This window comes from Carcharhinus amblyrhynchos, unplaced genomic scaffold (assembly GCF_965287045.1).
Source record: "Carcharhinus amblyrhynchos unplaced genomic scaffold, sCarAmb.v2.hapA scaffold_88, whole genome shotgun sequence".
NCBI classification, from domain to species: domain Eukaryota; kingdom Metazoa; phylum Chordata; class Chondrichthyes; order Carcharhiniformes; family Carcharhinidae; genus Carcharhinus; species Carcharhinus amblyrhynchos.
In genome coordinates, this window is record NW_027649828.1 from 774624 (window position 1) to 795000 (window position 20377).

General features: G+C 51.4%; 1 protein-coding gene across 1 annotated transcript in view; it reads left to right on the forward strand.

Moving 5' to 3' along the window:
- Positions 1–201: 201 nt before the first annotated feature.
- The window catches only part of LOC145338010 (haptoglobin-like), a 24589-nt gene continuing 4413 nt past the window's right edge, over positions 202–20377 (forward strand). The window contains 5 exon segments of the mRNA XM_080182779.1: positions 202–494; positions 15535–15602; positions 16816–16848; positions 17747–17881; positions 19511–19585. Coding sequence (XP_080038905.1) covers positions 202–494; positions 15535–15602; positions 16816–16848; positions 17747–17881; positions 19511–19585 — 604 coding nt within the window.

Sequence of the window (20377 nt, forward strand, 5' to 3'; positions counted from 1 at the left end):
AGCAGTGAGGATGAGGCTAGTTTTCAGTTTGTGTTTGTGCCCCTGTTGAAAGTAAATGAAAATCCACAGGAAGAGGATAGCCGATGCAACTAAATTGGTTTCAGGCTGAAAGACATCACTATCCTTGAAGCAGAGCTCAACGCACGGATAGGTAAAGTAATCAATATCTTTGAACAAATCAAAACACATGTACAGGATGACATGGAGCTAAAACTTAGGAACAATCTGCTGGATTGTAACGTTCGCATTCCCAGCACCAGATGCAATGGTTATGGAAAGTTGGTGGTGCATGGTGACTTAGAATTTAATTTTGCCTCCTTTCGTCTGCTGGCTTGCCATAGGTCTGTGCCGATTGAAAACCAATCACGAATTCTGAACTCCAACAAAGGAAGAACTGGGAAGTTTTGTGGGAATTGTCATATAGAGACAACTTTGGAGGATCACGCACAGCAACAGAATGGAACTATTTTGCAGCAATGTTGCCTCTTAATACGGTGAGATTGCCCCAACTGGCGTCAATGTTCAGCTGAGGAATGCTGGAAAGAGGTTAAGGCTCGAAACATCAACTAATGCGGAGTATAGCCGGAGAAAAAGGGAAATAGCGACACCTCATATGAGCTAACATCCATCGGGACAATTTGCAGTAGCGATGGGATCTTGGGAAAAGGTGCCAAAGTCCAATATTACTACCAACCATGTCAGTTGACAGCAGAAGTATCGCAGTTTGTGGCAGGATCTGCCTCTCAAACATCTGCCTTGACAGGCACCAGGAAAGTTGCAATAAATGACGAGTTCATTGCTTCTTCCCTGCATGTTATCTCTTGGAGATGGAAATATTCATGGCCGGTGAATACATCGTGGATTGTTGTGTCCAGAATGAGGCACATCACGCCAGCTGAGACCTAACAAGTCATCGTTAATACTTTAATCTGATATTTTTACCATGTATCTCTCCTTATCTCCAAAGTATATTCTTTTTCATTTCTCTCTTCCTTATGAACATTTCCAACTGCCGATCCTGTTTCACCAATCTTTATCTTTAATACCCTGCATCCAACCAACTCACTGTTTATCACTTTTGCAAAAAAATGAAGTCATGTGAAAAACGACCCTTCCCCATTCACCTGTGATTCCTGTTTTATGGGGAAAAGAAAATAACCTCTATGCGGATACTGCCCGTGAATTGATACATTGCAGTTTGTATGACAACTCTGTTAAATTGCTCTTGATTGCACAACTTTTCGAAGCCCGTGCACACAACACCGACATCTCTGTCTCCTTCTGCCATTTCAGAAAATAAAGCTGTGACTTGATTACATTCATGAGACAAAATTTTCCAATCACATATCTGCGCTGATTTCCATTTATTAAAGCATTTTTCTTACCAACAAACAATCCTGCTGTCCTTCATTGTGGCCTCGGACTTCCATCACCAGTAAAATCAGACCAACAGGCTAAAATTAGAAGATTCACAACCCTTAATCTCGCCATTAAGAACACACGTTCACACCCTGAGAATTAACCATAAACTATCGTGACGGACAGGTTTGCCAGTGCATCCAGTATTTTCATCTTCTTTCCCTCAGGCATCCAATGTTATCCCACCATTCGTTGTTCCACTTTATTTTGGTACATTTGGATTGTAAGGGAATAACTGAACCAGTTTGTTCAGTGACTGTTAATTAATGTCATTGCCCCTGGAACCCAGCAGTGCCTCTGGAGTGATTGCCACGTCTATTAACAAGTCGAAGAATGAGGGTTGGTTCAGAATCTGAGGGAAAGAGTCTCGTATTTTAACAACACGCTGTGATGATCTGAGAATAGTCAATCGAATGGTTCAACAGTGGACAAGAGTCTTCGTCACTGTCCGCTCTGCCACAGATTTTGACATCATTTGCAAACTTGCTAACCATGCCTCCAAAATCCTCATCCAAATCATTAATATAAATGACAAATAACAGTGGACCCAGCACTGATCCCTGAGGCACCCTGCTGGTCACAGGCATCCAGCTTGAACATAAAACCCTCTACAACCACCCTCTGTCCTCTGTCATCACTGTATTTTGTATCCATTTGACGACCTCACCCTGGACCCTGTGAGATTTAACCAAATCCGGTCTACTTTTGTTTTTAAATGTGTTCATTTTTAAACATTGAAACCTCTTGCCTTTGTTGGGAAATATAAGTGTGGGTTGAGAAAAGCAAATGGTGATCCCACACCCAACACAGTACTGAGCAGAGGTTCTTGTACGTTATACAGACAAAACATACCGTACACAGAATACATAGGGGAGAATGAGAGCAGAGGATGCAGAATATAATGTTGTGGTTACTGCTAGGATGTAGAGAAAGATCAGCTTAATATATGGTAGGTCCATTGAAAAGTTGACATTCTCCCCAAGCACTAAAGCTTTCCACAAGGCAAGGTTCACAAATTCAACCCCACTTTCCTTTGTCCCCTCTCCCATCATGCTGTGTTCGGAGTTTCTGATCGATGCTCAGGGTCTAGTATTTGAGGCTCTGAGCTGAACCCACAATCTGATTCTGAGAGAAGATTACTGCCCACTCAGATACAGCTGGCTGCAATATCCCCTTGAAATATATCTATTGTGTACAGAGTCGTTTCTTTTTTTCACTGTGTCTGCTACCCTTAAAGAACTACTGAATCATCTTTAAACATCTGTATTAATTATCACAGAACAGGGCCAACATGGGGGAATCTAGTATCAGGGAGGGAACCGTTTTAAATTCATACAGCTGCCATTAAAGAGGCAGATGAGGAGGAATTTTTCTTTCTCTCAGGGGGTGGTTAGTGTTTAGAATTCCCTTCCCCAGAGTGCAGTGGGCATTGGGTCGTTGAATACATTCAATGGGAACAAGTTAAAATGTTCTGCAGAAGGGAGACCTTGTATACCTCTCTCAATCTCTGTCTCGCTCTTTTCTTCAATCTCTGTGTCTGTGTATCCTGTCCCATCTCTCTCTCCCTCTCTGGGAATCTGTGAAAAATACCCACAAACATCAGTCAGCCATTTGGCATTGCTTCACAGTGGCCATTCTATGTGAACACAACACTGAGTTATTTCTGACAGAGTTGTCTCGTCACCAAGGTAACATTGTATTTTAAATGTGACAGAGATGCAGCTTTGGAGACAAAAACCAGGGTTTATATCTCTGTGTGTGACCGTGTATGTGTATATCTCTGTGTAAGTCTGTGTGTGTGTGTGTCTGTGTATATCCATATTTCTGTGTATGTGCCTGTGTCTGTGTGTGTGTGTGTGTGTCTGCGTATATCCACATTTCTGTGTATGTGCCTGTGTCTGTGTGTGTGTGTGTGTGTCTGTGTATATCCATATTTCTGTGTATGTGCCTGTGTCTGTGTGTGTGTGTGCGTGTGCGTGTGTGGGTGTTTGTGTTGTGTGTGTCGATGTGTGTCTGTGTGTGGGTCGGTTTGTGTGTTACTTTGTATGTCACTGTGTCTGTGTAAGTGCCTATGTCTCTGTGTGTCTGTCTTTGCGTGCCTCTGTTGCGTGTCTCTGTGTCTCGTGTGTGTGTGTCTGTTTGTGTGTTACTTTGAGTATCACTGGTCTATATCCGTGTCACTATATACGCGAGTCTCCGTGTGTGAAAGTGTGTCTGTGCTCTGTGTATGCCCTTTCTGTGAGTTATAATTGAATGTTTTGTGGGGTGTTTTACTTGCAATCTCGTGTTTATTTGAATTCAGATTATCTGTAAGAGTGACTATGTTTAAGGCAAAGTGTTCTGTGCTCATTTTAGATAATGTTTGCTGTGTATGAAAATGTAATTGCATTTGTTCTGACAAAGTCATAAGATTTGATCATTAATCATAGTTTCTGCGTTCATCTTAATGGATATTTTGGTTGATTTCTGCATGTTTCCTTTTTTGCCGTTTTGAATAATGGTGTACACCCTGATCAGGTCGCCCCTCAGTCTTCCCTGCTCCAAGGAAAACAACCCAAGTCTATCCAACCTCTCTTCATAGCTGGAATGCTCCACCCCAGGCAGCACCCTGGGGAATCTCCTCTGTACCCCCCTCCAGTGCAATCACATCCTCCCGATAATGTGGCCACCAGAGCTGCACACAGTGCTCTAGCTGTGGCCTGACCAAAGTTCTGTATAACTCCAATATCACTTCTCTGCTTTTCAAATCTGTGCCACAATTGATAACTTCCTCTGTAAATGAGAAGCCCTACAGGAGGCCATTCGGCCCATTTTGCCTGCACAACTACAGTCCCAGCCAGGCCCTATTCCTGGAACCCCACATATTTACCCTGCTAACTCCCCTAATACTAAGGGACAATTTACCGTGAGGAGTCAACCTAAACTGCACATCTTTGGATGGGAGGAAAGCAGAGCACCCGGAGGAAATCCACACAGACAAGGGGATAATTCTCTCTGGACCCCCACCATGGTGACCACAGCTCTATCCTCGATCCTAACTGTGGTGTATGCTTTATCTGCCCTGTTTGTGAACTGAAATCCCACTCAACTGATGAAGGAGTAGTGCTCCGAAAGCTCGTGGCTTTTGCTACCAAATAAATCTGTTGAACTTTAACCTGGTGTATTGAGACTCCTTACTGCATTCTATACATTAACCAGTAAAGGATTCTGTCTGCCGGTCGAAACCACCTTATCGAGCTGTCCTGTTAACCCCAGGAGTTAGTGGACACTCAAAGATCCTCCATTCACACACAGGGAGAACATATTCCACACTCTCTGTGGAGTTTGCACATTCTCCTTGTGTCTGCATGGGTTTCCTCTGGGTGCTCCGGTTTCCTCCCACAGTCCAAAGATGTGCAGGTTCCATTGATTGGCCGTGTTAAAATTGCCCTTTCGTGTCCTGAGATGTGTCGGTTAGAGGGATTAGTGGGTAAATGTGTAGGGATAAGGGGGTAGGGCCTGGGTGAGATTGTGGTCAGTGCAGACTCGATGGGCCGAATGGCCTCTTTCTGTGCTGTAGGGTTTTGATGATTCTCTGATATCAGAGGGAGGGGGAGGGATTGTTATGGGAGGTGAAAAGGCCCCCAATGTGTCATATGGTCTCCATCTGATGTCTCTCTTCCTCAGAATGATTCAATACTCAGCTCGGAGTGTGTACATCACCAGAATCAAACACACGCCGCTGTTCTTTACATCCAACTCTGTAGCTGGGCCTGGTGTCCCCTTCACCACATCAGGGTGTGGGGCTGAGTTTGGATCTCTCCATCACATTGGGACTCACCGGCAATGTCCAATTTCAGGAGAACTTTGTTCCAATGATGTTTAACCTTGGACTGCACCCGTTGTTTTAATGTAGACCTGGTCACTGACCATCACTGAGATTGACCTGAACATGTCAGTAAATGTCCCACTGTTTTATAAATAAACACTGGGACATTTGCAGCGTCTCTGCCTCTGGTTTGTGTCTCTGTTGGTTTGTTCACATTTGGCGATGGGTCAATGTTAAATGGACAGTTTAATGGGATTGGATAAACATTTGGATTTATAGAAGGGTTGCCAGGGGAAACGGCCCTCCGCCATCTTGCCGTTGCCAGGGGAGACGGCCCTCCGCCATCTTGCCATTGCCAGGGGTTTCAATGCGGCGGCGACCCGCACACGGCCCTCTGGGAGAATCCCCCTCCCGCACATGCGCACCAGCAGGTAGATGTTAATTTTTTTTTTAAATGTTGATGATTTTTATTCCTAATCCGCTCCTGGCAGAATTTCTGTTCCTGCTCGATTCGGGAAGGTCGCTTCTTGTTTTTTACTTTTTTTTAATCCTGATCCGCGCGGTGCAGTCTGGGAGAACACAGCGCGCAGGCGCGGTCCCGCCCTGGCCTCTGGATATAAATATGGATTTGATTTAATTTTGATTGGGTTCCTGGCGGGGTTTCCGGCTCGGAATTTCTCTCACTTTCCCCATTGCTCAACACTCACTTCTTCCTTTTTATTTGAAAACAAACAGAGGGGGAGGGGGAGGGGCCTCACCGTGACATCACGGCAACATGGCAGAGGCCCCGCCCCTCCACAGGCCCCGGATGTTCCGCCAACGAGTAGTGGCTGGGCCGGAGGCGGCAGGAGGTGACACTGGGAGGAGCAGCAGCTGCAGCACCGGCCGGGAGGGTTACAGCGGCTCCTGGTGGCCGGGAGGGGAAACAGCAGCAGCACCGTCTCTGCCCAAAGGCTTCCCCAGTTCAGCTGCTCAGAGGCACTGGGAACCTCTTCAACTGGAAACTGCAGCTTCTCAAATTCAACATCCATCCAACTCACTCTCCCTATATCCAACTCACCCTCCCTCTGTCCAACTCACCCTCCCTCTGTCCCCCTCACCCTCCCTCTGTCCAACTCACCCTCCCTCTGTCCCCCTCACCCTCCCTCTGTCCCCCTCACCCTCCCTCCGTCCAACTCACCCTCCCTCTGTCCCCCTCACCCTCCCTCTGTCCCCCTCACCCTCCCTCTGTCCCCCTCACCCTCTCTCTGTCCCCCTCACCCTCCCTCTGTCCCCCTCACCCTCCCTCTATCCATCTCACCCTCCTTCCATCTCTCCATCCATCCCTTTCCTACAAGAACCATTCATTCAGCACAACATCTTCCCGCTCATTCCCCCAGTCTGTATTCCAGCCTTTATTGAATCCACTCTGCTCCCAGATACTTTACACCATTAGATATTACAATTCAAACATTATCATCTCTCCAATTTCAGATTTGTCCAAGGCGATCACAGACAGACTAAGGAAATTTGGCATGCCCACTACTCTCAGTGACTTTGACAAGTGCACCATAGAAAGCATTCTTTCTGGTTGTCTCACAGTTTGGTATGGCTCCTACTCTCAGTCTGAAGTTGCGTTCCAAACGACTCAAGAACAGCTTCTTCCCAGCTGCCGTCAGAGTTTTGAATGAACAAAGAACAAAAACATCCCGGGAAACGGGCCCTTCGGCCCAACGAGCCCGCGCCACCATTTTAACACCACCAGTCCCCCTCTCCACCCGTGACCCTTATCTATTGTTTTATGGCCATCCACATTGAGGGAAACTAATTTAGGGACAATTTATTCCTGCCAATCAGCCTAACAGCACATCTTTGGGGTGTGGGAGGAAACCGGAGCACCCGGAGAAAACCCACGCAGGCACGGGGAGAATGTGCAAACTCCCACAGACACCGGCCCAAATCCATGTGTCTGCACAGCGATAGTCACTGAGCTGTCGTCTTGCCCAGTATCTGGTCCAGTTTAGGCACACACTAACGACATGAAGCATTAGGCCAATCTCAAACATCCAAGAGCAGCCCCAGTACGACCCATCGCCTGTATGCCCCTTGTTGGACACGAGGTGGACCGACTTAAAACCTGTGAATTAAAAGAGAAAAACATTAGTATCATTCCACATCCTTACACATTACCAGGGACATCCCAATGCTAATGAACCTTATTTAAAACAATCTCCTAGGTTGAGGGAGCTGGGACTCTTTTCCCTGGAGAGACGAAGGTTGAGAGGTGACCTGATAGAGGTTTATAAAATGTTGAGAGGAATGGATAGGGTGGATTCTCAGAGGCTATTTCCCCGGGTTGAAATGGTCACTACGAGAGGACACAGATTTAAGGTGCGGGGAGGAAAGTACAGAAGTGATGTTAGGGCTAAGTTTTTCACTCAGAGGGTGGTGAGTGAATGGAATCGGCTGCCGTCAGTGGTGGTGGAGGCGAACTCGCTGGGGTCTTTTAAAAGACTTCTGGATGAGTATATGGGGTTTTATGGGATTGGGAGTCACACACAGGCCTGGTAGGTATGGATATGATCGGCGCAACTTGCGGGCCAAAGGGCTTGGTTGTGTTGTAGTGTTCGATGTTCTATAACTTTAATCTTCTAAACCAGGCAACCCTCTTGTGAAGCTCCTCTGCGCCCCCACAGTGCAATCATATCCATCCTATCATGTGGCGACCAGAACAGCTCTCAATTCTTCAGCTGTGTCCTCGCCTACTAAAGCAACATGACTCCTCTGCTTTTGGAATCTGTGCTTTGATTGATCAAATGAAGTGTCTCTGGTCTGCATGTTCCAGTGATCAGTGGACAAACACATGGAAGTCACTCTGTTCCACACAACTTCCTCCAGTCGTGTCATTCATTGAACACTTCTTTCTCATATTCATCCTTCCGAAGGACATTATCTCACATTCTTCAGGGTTACATTTCATGGTTAGTTGACCATCCCGCCTCTGTCTTATTGTAGCTCAAGACACCTAAACTCACTGTTGACTCCGTGGCAAGTCTTCGTGTCTAATGTTTGTGTCAACAGTAAGTTTTACATATCTCTGCACACATGGCTATTTACATTTTTATATACATGGCAAATAATGCGGAATCTCGGACAGATCACTGTGGGAGGCTGGTGGACACTTCTTCTGGTCACTAAAACATATTTTTGTCAATGTTTTCTGACCCCTACTGCTGAGGCATTGTTTTATTCACTTTATCACATTACCCTTTCTCCGATTGTATTAGTCTTACCCGAAAGACCCCCCCCCACCCGGATTGTATTAGTCTTACCCGAAAGACCCCCCCCCCCACCCGGACTGTATTGGTCTTACCCGAAAGACCCCCCCCACCCGGATTGTATTAGTCTTACCCGAAAGACCCCCCCCCACCCGGATTGTATTGGTCTTACCCGAAAGACCCCCCCACCCGGATTGTATTAGTCTTACCCGAAAGACCCCACACCCCCCACCCGGATTGTATTAGTCTTACCCGAAAGACCCCCCCACCCGGATTGTATTAGTCTTACCCGAAAGCCCCCCCCCCCACCCAGATTCTATTAGTCTTACCCGAAAGACCCCCCCACCCGGATTGTATTGGTCTTACCCGAAAGACACCCCCCCACCCGGATTGTATTGGTCTTACCCGAAAGACCCCCCCACCCGGATTGTATTAGTCTTACCCGAGAGTCCCCCCCCCACCCGGATTGTATTAGTCTTACCCGAAAGACCACCCCCCCCACCCGGATTGTATTAGTCTTACCCGAGAGACCCCCCCCCCACCCGGATTGTATTAGTCTTACCCGAAAGACCCCCCCCCACCCGGATTGTATTGGTCTTACCCGAAAGACCCCCCCCCCACCCGGATTGTATTAGTCTTACCCGAAAGACCCCCCCCCCACCCGGACTGTATTGGTCTTACCCGAAAGACCCCCCCCCCACCCGGATTGTATTAGTCTTACCCGAAAGACCCCCCCCCACCCAGATTGTATTAGTCTTACCCGAAAGACCCCCCCTCCACCCAGATTGTATTGGTCTTACCCGAAAGACCCCCCCCCCACCCGGATTGTATTGGTCTTACCCGAAAGACCCCCCCCCCACCCCTGATTGTATTAGTCTTACCCGAAAGACCCCCCCCCCCACCCGGATTGTATTAGTCTTACCCGAAAGACCCCCCCCCCCACCCGATTGTATTAGTCTTACCCGAAAGACCCCCCCCCCACCCGGATTGTATTAGTCTTACCCGAAAGACCCCCCCCCCCCACCCGGATTGTATTGGTCTTACCCGAAAGACCCCCCCACCCGGATTGTATTAGTCTTACCCGAAAGACCCCACACCCCCCACCCGGATTGTATTAGTCTTACCCGAAAGACCCCCCCACCCGGATTGTATTAGTCTTACCCGAAAGCCCCCCCCCCCACCCAGATTCTATTAGTCTTACCCGAAAGACCCCCCCACCCGGATTGTATTGGTCTTACCCGAAAGACCCCCCCCCACCCGGATTGTATTGGTCTTACCCGAAAGACCCCCCCACCCGGATTGTATTAGTCTTACCCGAGAGTCCCCCCCCCACCCGGATTGTATTAGTCTTACCCGAAAGACCACCCCCCCCACCCGGATTGTATTAGTCTTACCCGAGAGACCCCCCCCCCACCCGGATTGTATTAGTCTTACCCGAAAGACCCCCCCCCACCCGGATTGTATTGGTCTTAACCGAAAGACCCCCCCCCCACCCGATTGTATTAGTCTTACCCGAAAGACCCCCCCCACCCCTGATTGTATTAGTCTTACCCAAAAGACCCCCCCCCACCCAGATTGTATTGGTCTTACCCGAAAGACTCCCCCCCCACCCCTGATTGTATTAGTCTTACCCGAAAGACCCCCCCCACCCGGATTGTATTGGTCTTACCCGAAAGACCCCCCCACCCGGATTGTATTGGTCTTACCCGAAAGACCCCCCCCCACCCGGATTGTATTGGCCTTACCCGAAAGACCCCCCCCACCCGGATTGTATTAGTCTTACGCGAAAGACCCCCCCACCCGGATTGTATTTGTCTTACCCGAAAGACCCCCCCCCCACCCGATTGTATTAGTCTTACCCGAAAGACCCCCCCCACCCCTGATTGTATTAGTCTTACCCGAAAGACCCCCCCCACCCGGATTGTATTAGTCTTACCCGAAAGACCCCCCCCCCCCCGATTGTATTAGTCTTACCCGAAAGACCCCCCCCCACCCGGATTGTATTGGTCTTACCCGAAAGACCCCCCCCCCCACCCGGATTGTATTGGTCTTACCCAAAAGACCCCCCCACCCGATTGTATTGGTCTTACCCGAAAGACCACCCCCCACCCCTGATTGTATTGGTCTTACCCGAAAGACCCCCCCCCACCCCTGATTGTATTAGTTTTACCCGAAAGACCCCCCCCACCCCTGATTGTATTGGTCTTACCCGAAAGACCCCCCCCCCACCCCTGATTGTATTAGTTTTACCCGAAAGACCCCCCCACCCGGATTGTATTGGTCTTACCCGAAAGACCCCCCCCCACCCGATTGTATTAGTCTTACCCGAAAGACCCCCCCCCACCCCCGATTGTATTGGTCTTACCCGAAAGACCCCCCACCCCCCACCCGGATTGTATTAGTCTTACCCGAAAGACCCCCCCCACCCGATTGTATTGGTCTTACCCGAAAGACCCCCCCCCACCCGGATTGTATTGGTCTTACCCGAAAGACCCCCCCCCCACCCCTGATTGTATTGGTCTTACCCAAAAGACCCCCCCCCCCCCACCCGGATTGTATTGGTCTTACCCGCAAGACCCCCCCCCCCCCGGATTGTTTTAGTCTTACCCGAAAAACTGGAGCGGATCTGTCCATTAAAAGTGGGTTTGATTGGTTGGGTTCTTCTTTTCACTCAGAGACATTTTATTTATCATGATGGATATTCGAGCTAGTTAGTCTTTGCTAACATACTTGAGGGAATATTTTGGGATTGCACTGTCCCCATTTCCTATTTCAGAATCCCCACCTTTACTTCAGCAGATCCTCCAACAATCGCTGCTCCTCTCTACCTCGGCAAGATCATTATTGAACCAAACGCCACTCCTGCTCAGTCCAAAGCAAGGTTTTGTTGTGAAGTGCTGAAGGTTTTATCTATACCAACTGTGCCTGAATGGAGTTTTAAGTTCAACGTGCTGAAAGATTGCCAATCAGTCCAATTTATTTTTTTGGTTACAGTTGATTTATTTTGCATTACGTTGGGATTTCCATGTGGCTCGCAGCCTGGGATTTGTCAAAGAACAGAAGGTTTCAACAAAGAACAAAGAACAAAGAACAACACAGCACGGGAAACAGGCCCTTCGGCCCAACGAGCCCGCGCCGCCGTCCTACTATCTCAGTGACCTATTCATGATTTTAGTCTACACCTAACGTGCGAGGATCAGGGAGGTCCAATTTAGGGACAATTTAGTACCCAATCAATCAGCCTAAAAGCACATCTTTGGGGGATGTGGGAGGAAACCGGAGTACCCAGAGGAAACGCACGCAACCACGGGGAGAACGTGCAAACTCCCACAGACACAGGCCCAAATCCATGTGTCCGCACAGCAACAGGGATAGTCTCTGAGCTGTCATGTTGCCCTCGAGATGGTCCAGTTTAAGCACACTAACGACATGAAGCAATAGGCAACTCCCGAAGCAACGTCCAAGAGCAGCCCACTACAACCTGCCGCATGCATGCCCCTTGCTGGACTTAAATGCCTGTGGAGACAAAAAAATTCATTATTAAACAGGCAAAGACTAACATTCCTGAGGCAAAACGTATTCCCAAGCCTACAATGTTCAGTAAGGCCTACTATATCCCCCTATATGTAGCCCGCTCATATGGCTGTCTAAGTGACTCTTAAACAACCCTAGCGTGCCTGCTTCCACCACCTTACTCGGCAGTGCATTCCACACCCCCACTACCCTTTGCGTGAAAAACTGCCCTCTAATATTTGTCTTATACCTAGCCCCCCTCACCCTAAGCCCGTGACCCCTCGTTCTATCCATTTCTAGTAGCGGAAAAAGCTTACCACCATTTACTCTATCTATCCCCTTCATAATCTTATAAACCTCTATTAGATCCCCCCTCAGCCGACGTCTCTCAAGGGAAAACAGCCCAAGTTCATTCAATCTTTCCTCGTAAGACAGCCCTTCCATACCAGGCAACATCCTGGTAAATCTCCTCTGCACTCTCTCCAGGATCTCTACATCCTTCCGGTAGTACGGCGACCAGAACTGGACGCAGTACTCCAAGTGAGGCCTAACCAACGTTCTATACAACTGCAACATCAGACTCCTACTCTTATATTCTATACCTCTTCCTATGAAGGCTAACATACCATACGCTTTCCTCATCACATTCTGCACCTGTACCGACACCTTCAGGGACTTGTGCACTTGCACCCCCAGGTCTCTCTGCGTATCTATACTCCGGATAGTTCTACCTTTATCGTACAACTCCCCTCCACATTATTCCGGCCAAAGTGCATCACCTCGCATTTCTCCGGATTAAATTCCATTTGCCATCTATCTGCCCAATCTACCAGCCTGTCTATGTCCTGTTGCATTGCCAGGCACTGCTCCTCAGTACCCGCCAATCCAACCATCTTGGTGTCATCAGCAAATTTGCTGATCACACCACCTACCCCCTCTTCCAAGTCATTAATATATACCACAAATAGAAGAGGTCCAAGTACTGAGCCCTGCGGCACACCACTGGTGACAGGCCTCCAATTGGAAAAGGAGCCTTCCACTACTACTCGCTGTCTCCTCCTCCCAAGCCAGTTCTCCACCCATCTACATACCTGGCCTTGTATCCCATGAGCCTTCACCTTTTCTATCAGCCTACCATGAGGGACCTTGTCAAACGCCTTACTGAAATCCATATAGACAACATCAACGGCTTGTCCTTCGTCAACCATTTTTGTCACCTCTTCAAAAAATTCCACTAGATTCGTAAGGCACGACCTCCCTGTAACGAAGCCATGCTGCGTATCCCTGATCAGATTGCAGCGCTCCAGATGTTCATACATCCTATCCTTGAGGATCCTCTCCATTAGCTTGCCTATAACTGAAGTCAAGCTCACCGGCCTATAATTCCCTGGGTTATCCCTCTGACCCTTCTTAAACAACGGTACTACATTTGCAATGCGCCAATCCTCTGGGACCTCACCTGTGTCCAAAGAAGAGACAAAGATTTGCGTCAGAGGCCCAGCAATTTCATCCCTCACCTCCCTTAGCAGCCTGGGATAGATGCCATCAGGCCCCGGAGATTTATCCGTCTTTATACTGTCTAAAAGTCCCAACACCTCTTCCCTCGTGATGACTATATCCCTCAACGGATCCTCAAACTCCTCAAGCACAGCACCAGACATCAGGCCCCTCTCCTGTGTGAATACCGACGCAAAGTATTCATTCAGGATCTCCCCCATTCCCCCAGGCTCCAAGCATAGTTCCCCTCCTCTGTCCTTGAGAGGACCAATCTTCCCTCTAACCATCCTTTTATTTCTAACATAGGAGTAAAATGCCTTAGGATTTTCTTTAATCCTACCCGCCAAAGCCATTTCGTGGCCCCTTTTTGCCTTTCTGATGCCCCTTTTAAGTTCTCTCCTACATTCTCTGTATTCTTCTAACGCTATCTCTGTCCTCAAATGCCTAGATCTAATGTACGCCTCTCTCTTCCTCCTGACCAGGTCCTCAATATCCCTAGTTACCCACGGCTCTCTAATCCTACCCTTCCCATCCTTCCTCTTGACCGGCACGTGCCTTTCCTGCAAAGATTTTAGTTTTCCCTTGAGAGACTCCCACATACCCAGCGTCGACCTGCCATCAAGCAGCTTACCCCAGTCCGTATCTTTAAGATCCTGCCTAATCCGGTTGTATCTAGCCCTCCCCCAGTTTAACACCCTCCCCTTAGGACAGGCTTCATCTTTATCCATTAATATCTTAAACCAGACAGAGTTGTGGTCACTGTTAGCCACCTGCTCTCCTACTTCAATGTCAACCACCTGCCCAGGCTCATTCCCCAGAACCAAGTCCAGTATAGCCCCCTCCCTGGTCGGGCTATCCACATACTGCTCCAGGGATCCTTCCATTACACACTGTACAAATTCCTCCCCGTCAGTACCCTCTGATCTCGGCACCTTCCAGTCTACCCCGGGGAGATTAAAATCTCCCACTACCACCACCCTATTCTTCCTGCACTTATCTAGAATGTCCCTGCTTATCCCTTCTTCCACAGCCCTCGGGCTGTTGGGCGGTCTGTAGTACACACCCAACATAGTAACATCTCCCTTCCTATTCCTCAACTCCACCCATAGCGACTCGATTCCTATATCCTCTATTCCTCCCTCCCTCTGCACTGCTATGATGCAATCCTTAACTAACAACGCCACTCCCCCACCTCTCAGCGACCCACCCCTATCACGCCTGAAGCACTTATACCCGGGAACATTCAACTGCCAGTCCTGCCCTTCCTTTAACCAAGTCTCTGTCACTGCCACCACTTCCAACTTCCTTTCGAACATTATTGCCTTCAGTTCATCTGTTTTGCCAGTCACACTCCTAGCATTGAAACACATGCACCGAAGACACTCAGAAACAATCCGATCCTTCTTCCTACCCTCCGGGCTTACCCTATCCCCAATCCCAGTTCCGTCCACCTCCCCACCCCCCCTCCATATTAGTTTAAACCCTGCCGAAACACTCCAGCTAACCTTCCAGCTAAGATATTCACACCCTTCCCAGTTAACTGTACCCCATCCCTCTTATATATTTGCCCCTCTTTCATAAAGACTTCCCAATGGTCTACGAATCTAAAACCCTCTGCCCTACACCAATCCTTCAACCACGCATTGAGTTGGAGTATCTCATTATTTCTAGCCTGGGAGTATTTGATGGGGGGACAGTGTAGAGGGAGCTTTACTCTGTATCGAACCCCGTGCTGTCCCTGTCCTGGGAGTGTTTGATGGGGACAGTGTAGAGGGAGCTTTACTTTGCATCTAACCCCATGCTGTACCTGTCCTGGGAGTTTTTGATGGGGGGACAGTGTAGAGGGAGTTCTACTCTGTATTTAACGCCGTGCTGTCCCTGTCCTGGGAGTGTTTGATGGGGGGACAGTGCAGAGGGAGTTTATTCTGTATCTAACCCCGTGCTGTACCTGTCCTGGGAGTGTTTGATGGGACAGTGTTCCTTCTTCGCAAAGACATTGTTTATTTGGGAATAGATATTTTCTGTGTTTTATTCCTGCAGGATTTTCCGGTTCCGTTTGATGTTGCTCTGTTTGATTGGATCATTATCACACCTCAATTCATCTGTGGGTGAGTCGCACTGTGGGAGGGTCAGTGCTGAGGGAGCGTCGCACTGTGGGAGGGTCAGTGCTGAGGGAGCGCCGCACTGTGGGAGGGTCAGTGCTGAGGGAGCGCCGCACTGTGGGAGGGTCAGTGCTGAGGGAGCGTCGCACTGTGGGAGGGTCAGTGCTGAGGGAGCGCCGCACTGTGGGAGGGTCAGTGCTGAGGGAGCGCCGCACTGTGGGAGGGTCAGTGCTGAGGGAGCGCCGCACTGTGGGAGGGTCAGTGCTGAGGGAGCGTCGCACTGTGGGAGGGTCAGTGCCAAGGGAGCGCTGCACTGTGGGAAGGTCATTCCTGAGGGAGCGCCGCACTGTTAGGGGGTCGGTGCTGAGGGAGCGCCGCATTGTGGGAGGGTCAGTGCTGAGGGAGCGCTGCACTGTGGGAGGGTCAGTGCTGAGGGAGCGCCGCACTATTAAGGGGTCAGTGCTGAGGGAGCACCGCACTGTGGGAAGGTCAGTGCTGAGGGAGCGCCGCACTGTGGGAGGGTCAGTGCTGAGGGAGCGCCGCACTATGGGAGGGTCAGTGCTGAGGGAGCACCGCACTGTGGGAGGTTCGGTGCTGAGGGAGTGCGGCACTGTGGGAGGGTCTTTCCTGAGGGAGCGCCGCACTGTGGGAGGATCAGTGCTGAGGGAGTGCCGCACTGTGGGAGGGTCGGTGCTAAGGGAGCACCGCACTGTGGGAGGGTCAGTGCTGAGGGAGCGCCGCACTGTGGGAGGGTCAGTGCTGAGGGAGTGCGCACTGTGGGAGGGTCAGTGCTGAGGGAGCGCCGCACTGTGGGAGGGTCAGTGCTGAGGGAGCGCCGCACTGTGGGAGGGTCAGTGCTGAGGGAACACCGCATTGTGGGAGGGTCGGTGCTGAGGGAGCGCCGCACTGTGGGAGGGTCAGTGCTGAGGGAGCGCCGCACTGTGGGAGGTTCGGTGCTGAGGGAGTGCGGCACTGTGGGAGGGTCTTTCCAGAGGGAGCGCCGCACTGTTAGGGGGTCAGTGCTGTGGGAGCGCCACACTGCTGGATGGTCAGTGCTGAGGGAACCCCGCACTGTGGGGGGGTCAGTGCTCAGGGGTTGACGCACTGTGGGAGGGTCGGTGCTGAGGGAGCGCTGCACTGTGGGAGTTTGTCGCCAGGATAAGTTCGTTCCTGGAACAGGTTCTAACCATGTTTTATTTCAATCTTTTATTTTAACCAGGTTTTCGCGTTGACCCCCGGGGGCACCATGACGGTGAGTGTTTTTACAATGTTAGTTACTCTGGGCTCTGTGGAGATCTTGATGTGTATCTGAATAAGGGTGGTTTATGCTGGATTCGCAGTGCTGAGGGAGTGCCACACTGTGGGAGGGTCAGTGCTGAGCGAGTGCCGCACTGTGGGAGGGTCAGTGCTGAGGGAGCGCCGTACTGTGGGAGGGTCAGTGCTGAGGGAGTGCCACACTGTGAGAGGGTCAGTGCTGAGGGAGCGCCGCACTGTGGGGAGGGTCGGTGCTGAGGGAGCGCCGCACTGTGGGAGGGTCAGTGCTGAGGGAGCGCCGCACTGTGGGAGGGTCAGTGCTGAGGGAGCGCCGCACTGTGGGAGGGTCAGTGCTGAGGGAGCGCCGCACTGTGGGAGGGTCAGTGCTGAGGGAGCGCCGCACTGTGGGAGGGTCAGTGCTGAGGGAACACCGCACTGTGGGAGGGTCAGTGGCGAGGGAGCGCCGCACTGTGGGAGGGTCAGTGCTGAGGGAGCGCCGCACTGTGGGAGGGTCAATGCTGAGGGAGCGCCGCACTGTGGGAGGGTCAGTGGCGAGGGAGCCACACACTGTGGGAGGGTCAGTGCTGAGGGAACACCGCACTGTGGGAGGGTCAGTGGCGAGGGAGCGCCGCACTGTGGGAGGGTCAGTGCTGAGGGAGCGCCGCACTGTGGGAGGGTCAATGCTGAGGGAGCGCCGCACTGTGGGAGGGTCAGTGGCGAGGGAGCCACACACTGTGGGAGGGTCAGTGCTGAGGGAGCGCCGCACTGTGCGAGGGTCAGTGCTGAGGGAGCACCGCACTGTGGGTGGGAGCTGAAGGACTAAATGCGTTACTGATCTGTGCCTCACTGCACTCCCTCTCCATCTCTCTCTCTCTCTGTCTCTCCTCCTGTTTTAGTTCACTGCGGCATTCCTGCGAATATTTCTCACGGACATTATGAATATCTGTCTCATCACGATGATGACACCTATCTTTCCGTGATCAAGTATGTTTGCGATGGCCCGGTCTACCACCTCGAGGATCCGGAGGAGGGTAGGTAACGCTGGTGTCTGGGGCCGAACCATCAAAGTGTAATCGAGTGAGAAAATGTGCCCCCAACCCCACCCCACCCACCAAAAAGAAAATCGTGCATCCCGTTCTGCTGACTATTGGGCTGAAATATTCTAGGGCAGCCTGTAACCTGACGTTGGTGGAATTTGGGGATACAGGTGTATTGCCAGCCAAATTCACCGAGCACTCACTGAACGTTCGATGACACGCTGTTCTTATTCTTCTCTGAGTGAGCTGTGTCGATTGTGCTCCACCCACCGGCCTCCGGGTTATGGTTACAATGCGACCAAGATTGTGTTTGCAATGTTTACCGGGTTAACTGAGGAGATCGCGAGCGGGCCTGGGGGGGGTGGGGTGCCACCAGTGATAGTTTTTTATTCGAGAATGATGGGGAGAAACGCCAGCCGTCCTGATATAAAAGGATGGCCATGTCGGATAAGCAGCAAACCTGCGCCATAAGGAACGCTGTGAAGAGTTCCCCTGGTAAATTTAAGCGATTGTTCCCAGACCGAGAGAAGCAGCTTCAGAGTCGGGTAAACTTCTGGTTCATTCTACCAAGGACACAACCAGGAAGAGAATATTTCTAGCCCAGTGTTGTTGGCTGAAACTGGGAGGGTTCCTGACCTTGCTAAGCTGGGAGATCCAGGAAAGAGTGATCATAATATTAGGCAATTTTGGAATGGGTTTGGGAGCAATTTGATGAAATCCAAAATTAGCTGTTGTAAATCCCACACTCTGAGGCCCATCCCTCATTCACCCTGCCCTCTCCCTGTCTCCCTCACTCCCCCCGTCCTCTCCCCCTCTCCCTCGCTCCCAACACCCTCTCCCCGTCTCCCTCACTCCCCCCACCCTCTCCCCTCTCCCTCACTCCCCCCGCCCTCTCCCCATCTCCCTCACTCTCCCCACCCTCTCCCTGTCTCCCTCTCTCCCCCCACCCTCTCCCTGTCTCCCTCGCTCCCCCGCCCTCTCCCGTCTCCCTCACTCCCCCCGCCCTCTCCCCCTCTCCCTCGCTCCCCCGCCCTCTCCCGTCTCCCTCACTCCCCCCGCCCTCTCCCCGTCTCCCTCACTCCCCCGCCCTCTCCCCGTCTCCCTCTCTCCCCCCACCCTCTCCCCGTCTCCCTCACTCCCCCGCCCTCTCCCCGTCTCCCTCACTCCCCCCACCCTCTCCCTGTCACCCTCACTCCCCCCACCCTCTTCCCCTCTCCCTCGCTCCCCCTGCCCTCTCCCCGTCTCCCTCGCTCCCCCCACCCTCTTCCCCTCTCCCTCGCTCCCCCCGCCCTCTCCCCGTCTCCCTCACTCCCCCCACCCTCTTCCCCTCTCCCTCGCTCCCCCCACCCTCTCCCAGTCTCCCTCGCTCCCCTCGCCCTCTCCCTGTCTCCCTCTCTCCCTCTCCCTCTCCCTGTCTCCCTCACTCCCCTTCCAGCCTCCGCCCCAGGGGGGTAGGGGAAGGGGTTAGAATGATGAAATCGAGGTGGAGGGGGATATTTCAGAGTACCGGGGGAGGGTGTGTGACACTGCGATGGTTTGGGTAAATGTGGATCCGATTATCTGGGATTTGTTCTCAGTCTGTCTCTGTGTCTCTCTCTCTCTGTCTCTCCCTCTGGTCTCTAGCTGTCTACATTTGTACAGAACAGAACAAGTGGAAGAACGCAAAACTGAAGTACAAATTGCCAGAATGTCACAAAGGTGAGAGAGAGATTAACCTCAGTAACACACAGTCTCCCTGTCCCCTCGGTTACACCACACTCGGAGCACAGTTCCCGACTCCCTATCCCCTCGGTTAGACCCACACTCGGAGCACAGTTCCTGTCTCCCTATCCCCTCGTTTAGACCCACACTCGGAGCACAGTTCCCGTCTCCCTATCCCCTCGGTTAGACCCACACTCGGAGCACAGTTCCTGTCTCCCTATCCCCTCGATTAGACCACACTCGGAGCACAGTTCCCGCCTCCCTATCCCCTCGTTTAGACCCACACTCGGAGCACAGTTCCCGTCTCCCTATCCCCTCGGTTAGACCCACACTCGGAGCACAGTTTCCGTCTCCCTGTCCCCTCGGTTAGACCCACACTCGGAGCACAGTTCCCGTCTTCCTATCCCCTCGGTTAGACCACACTCGGAGCACAGTTCCTGTCTCCCTATCCCCTCAGTTAGACCCACACTCGGAGCACAGTTCCCGTTTCCCTATCCCCTCGATTAGACCCACACTCGGAGCACAGTTCCCATCTCCCTATCCCTTCGATTAGACCCACACTCGGAGCACAGTTCCCGTCTCCCTATCCCCTCGATTAGACCCACACTCAGAGCACAGTTCCCATCTCCCTATCCCCTCGGTTAGACCCACACTCGGAGCACAGTTCCCATCTCCCTATCCCCTCGGTTAGACCCACACTCGGAGCACAGTTCCCGTCTCCCTATCCCCTCGATTAGACCCACACTCGGAGCACAGTTCCCGTCTCCCTATCCCCTCGATTAGACCCAC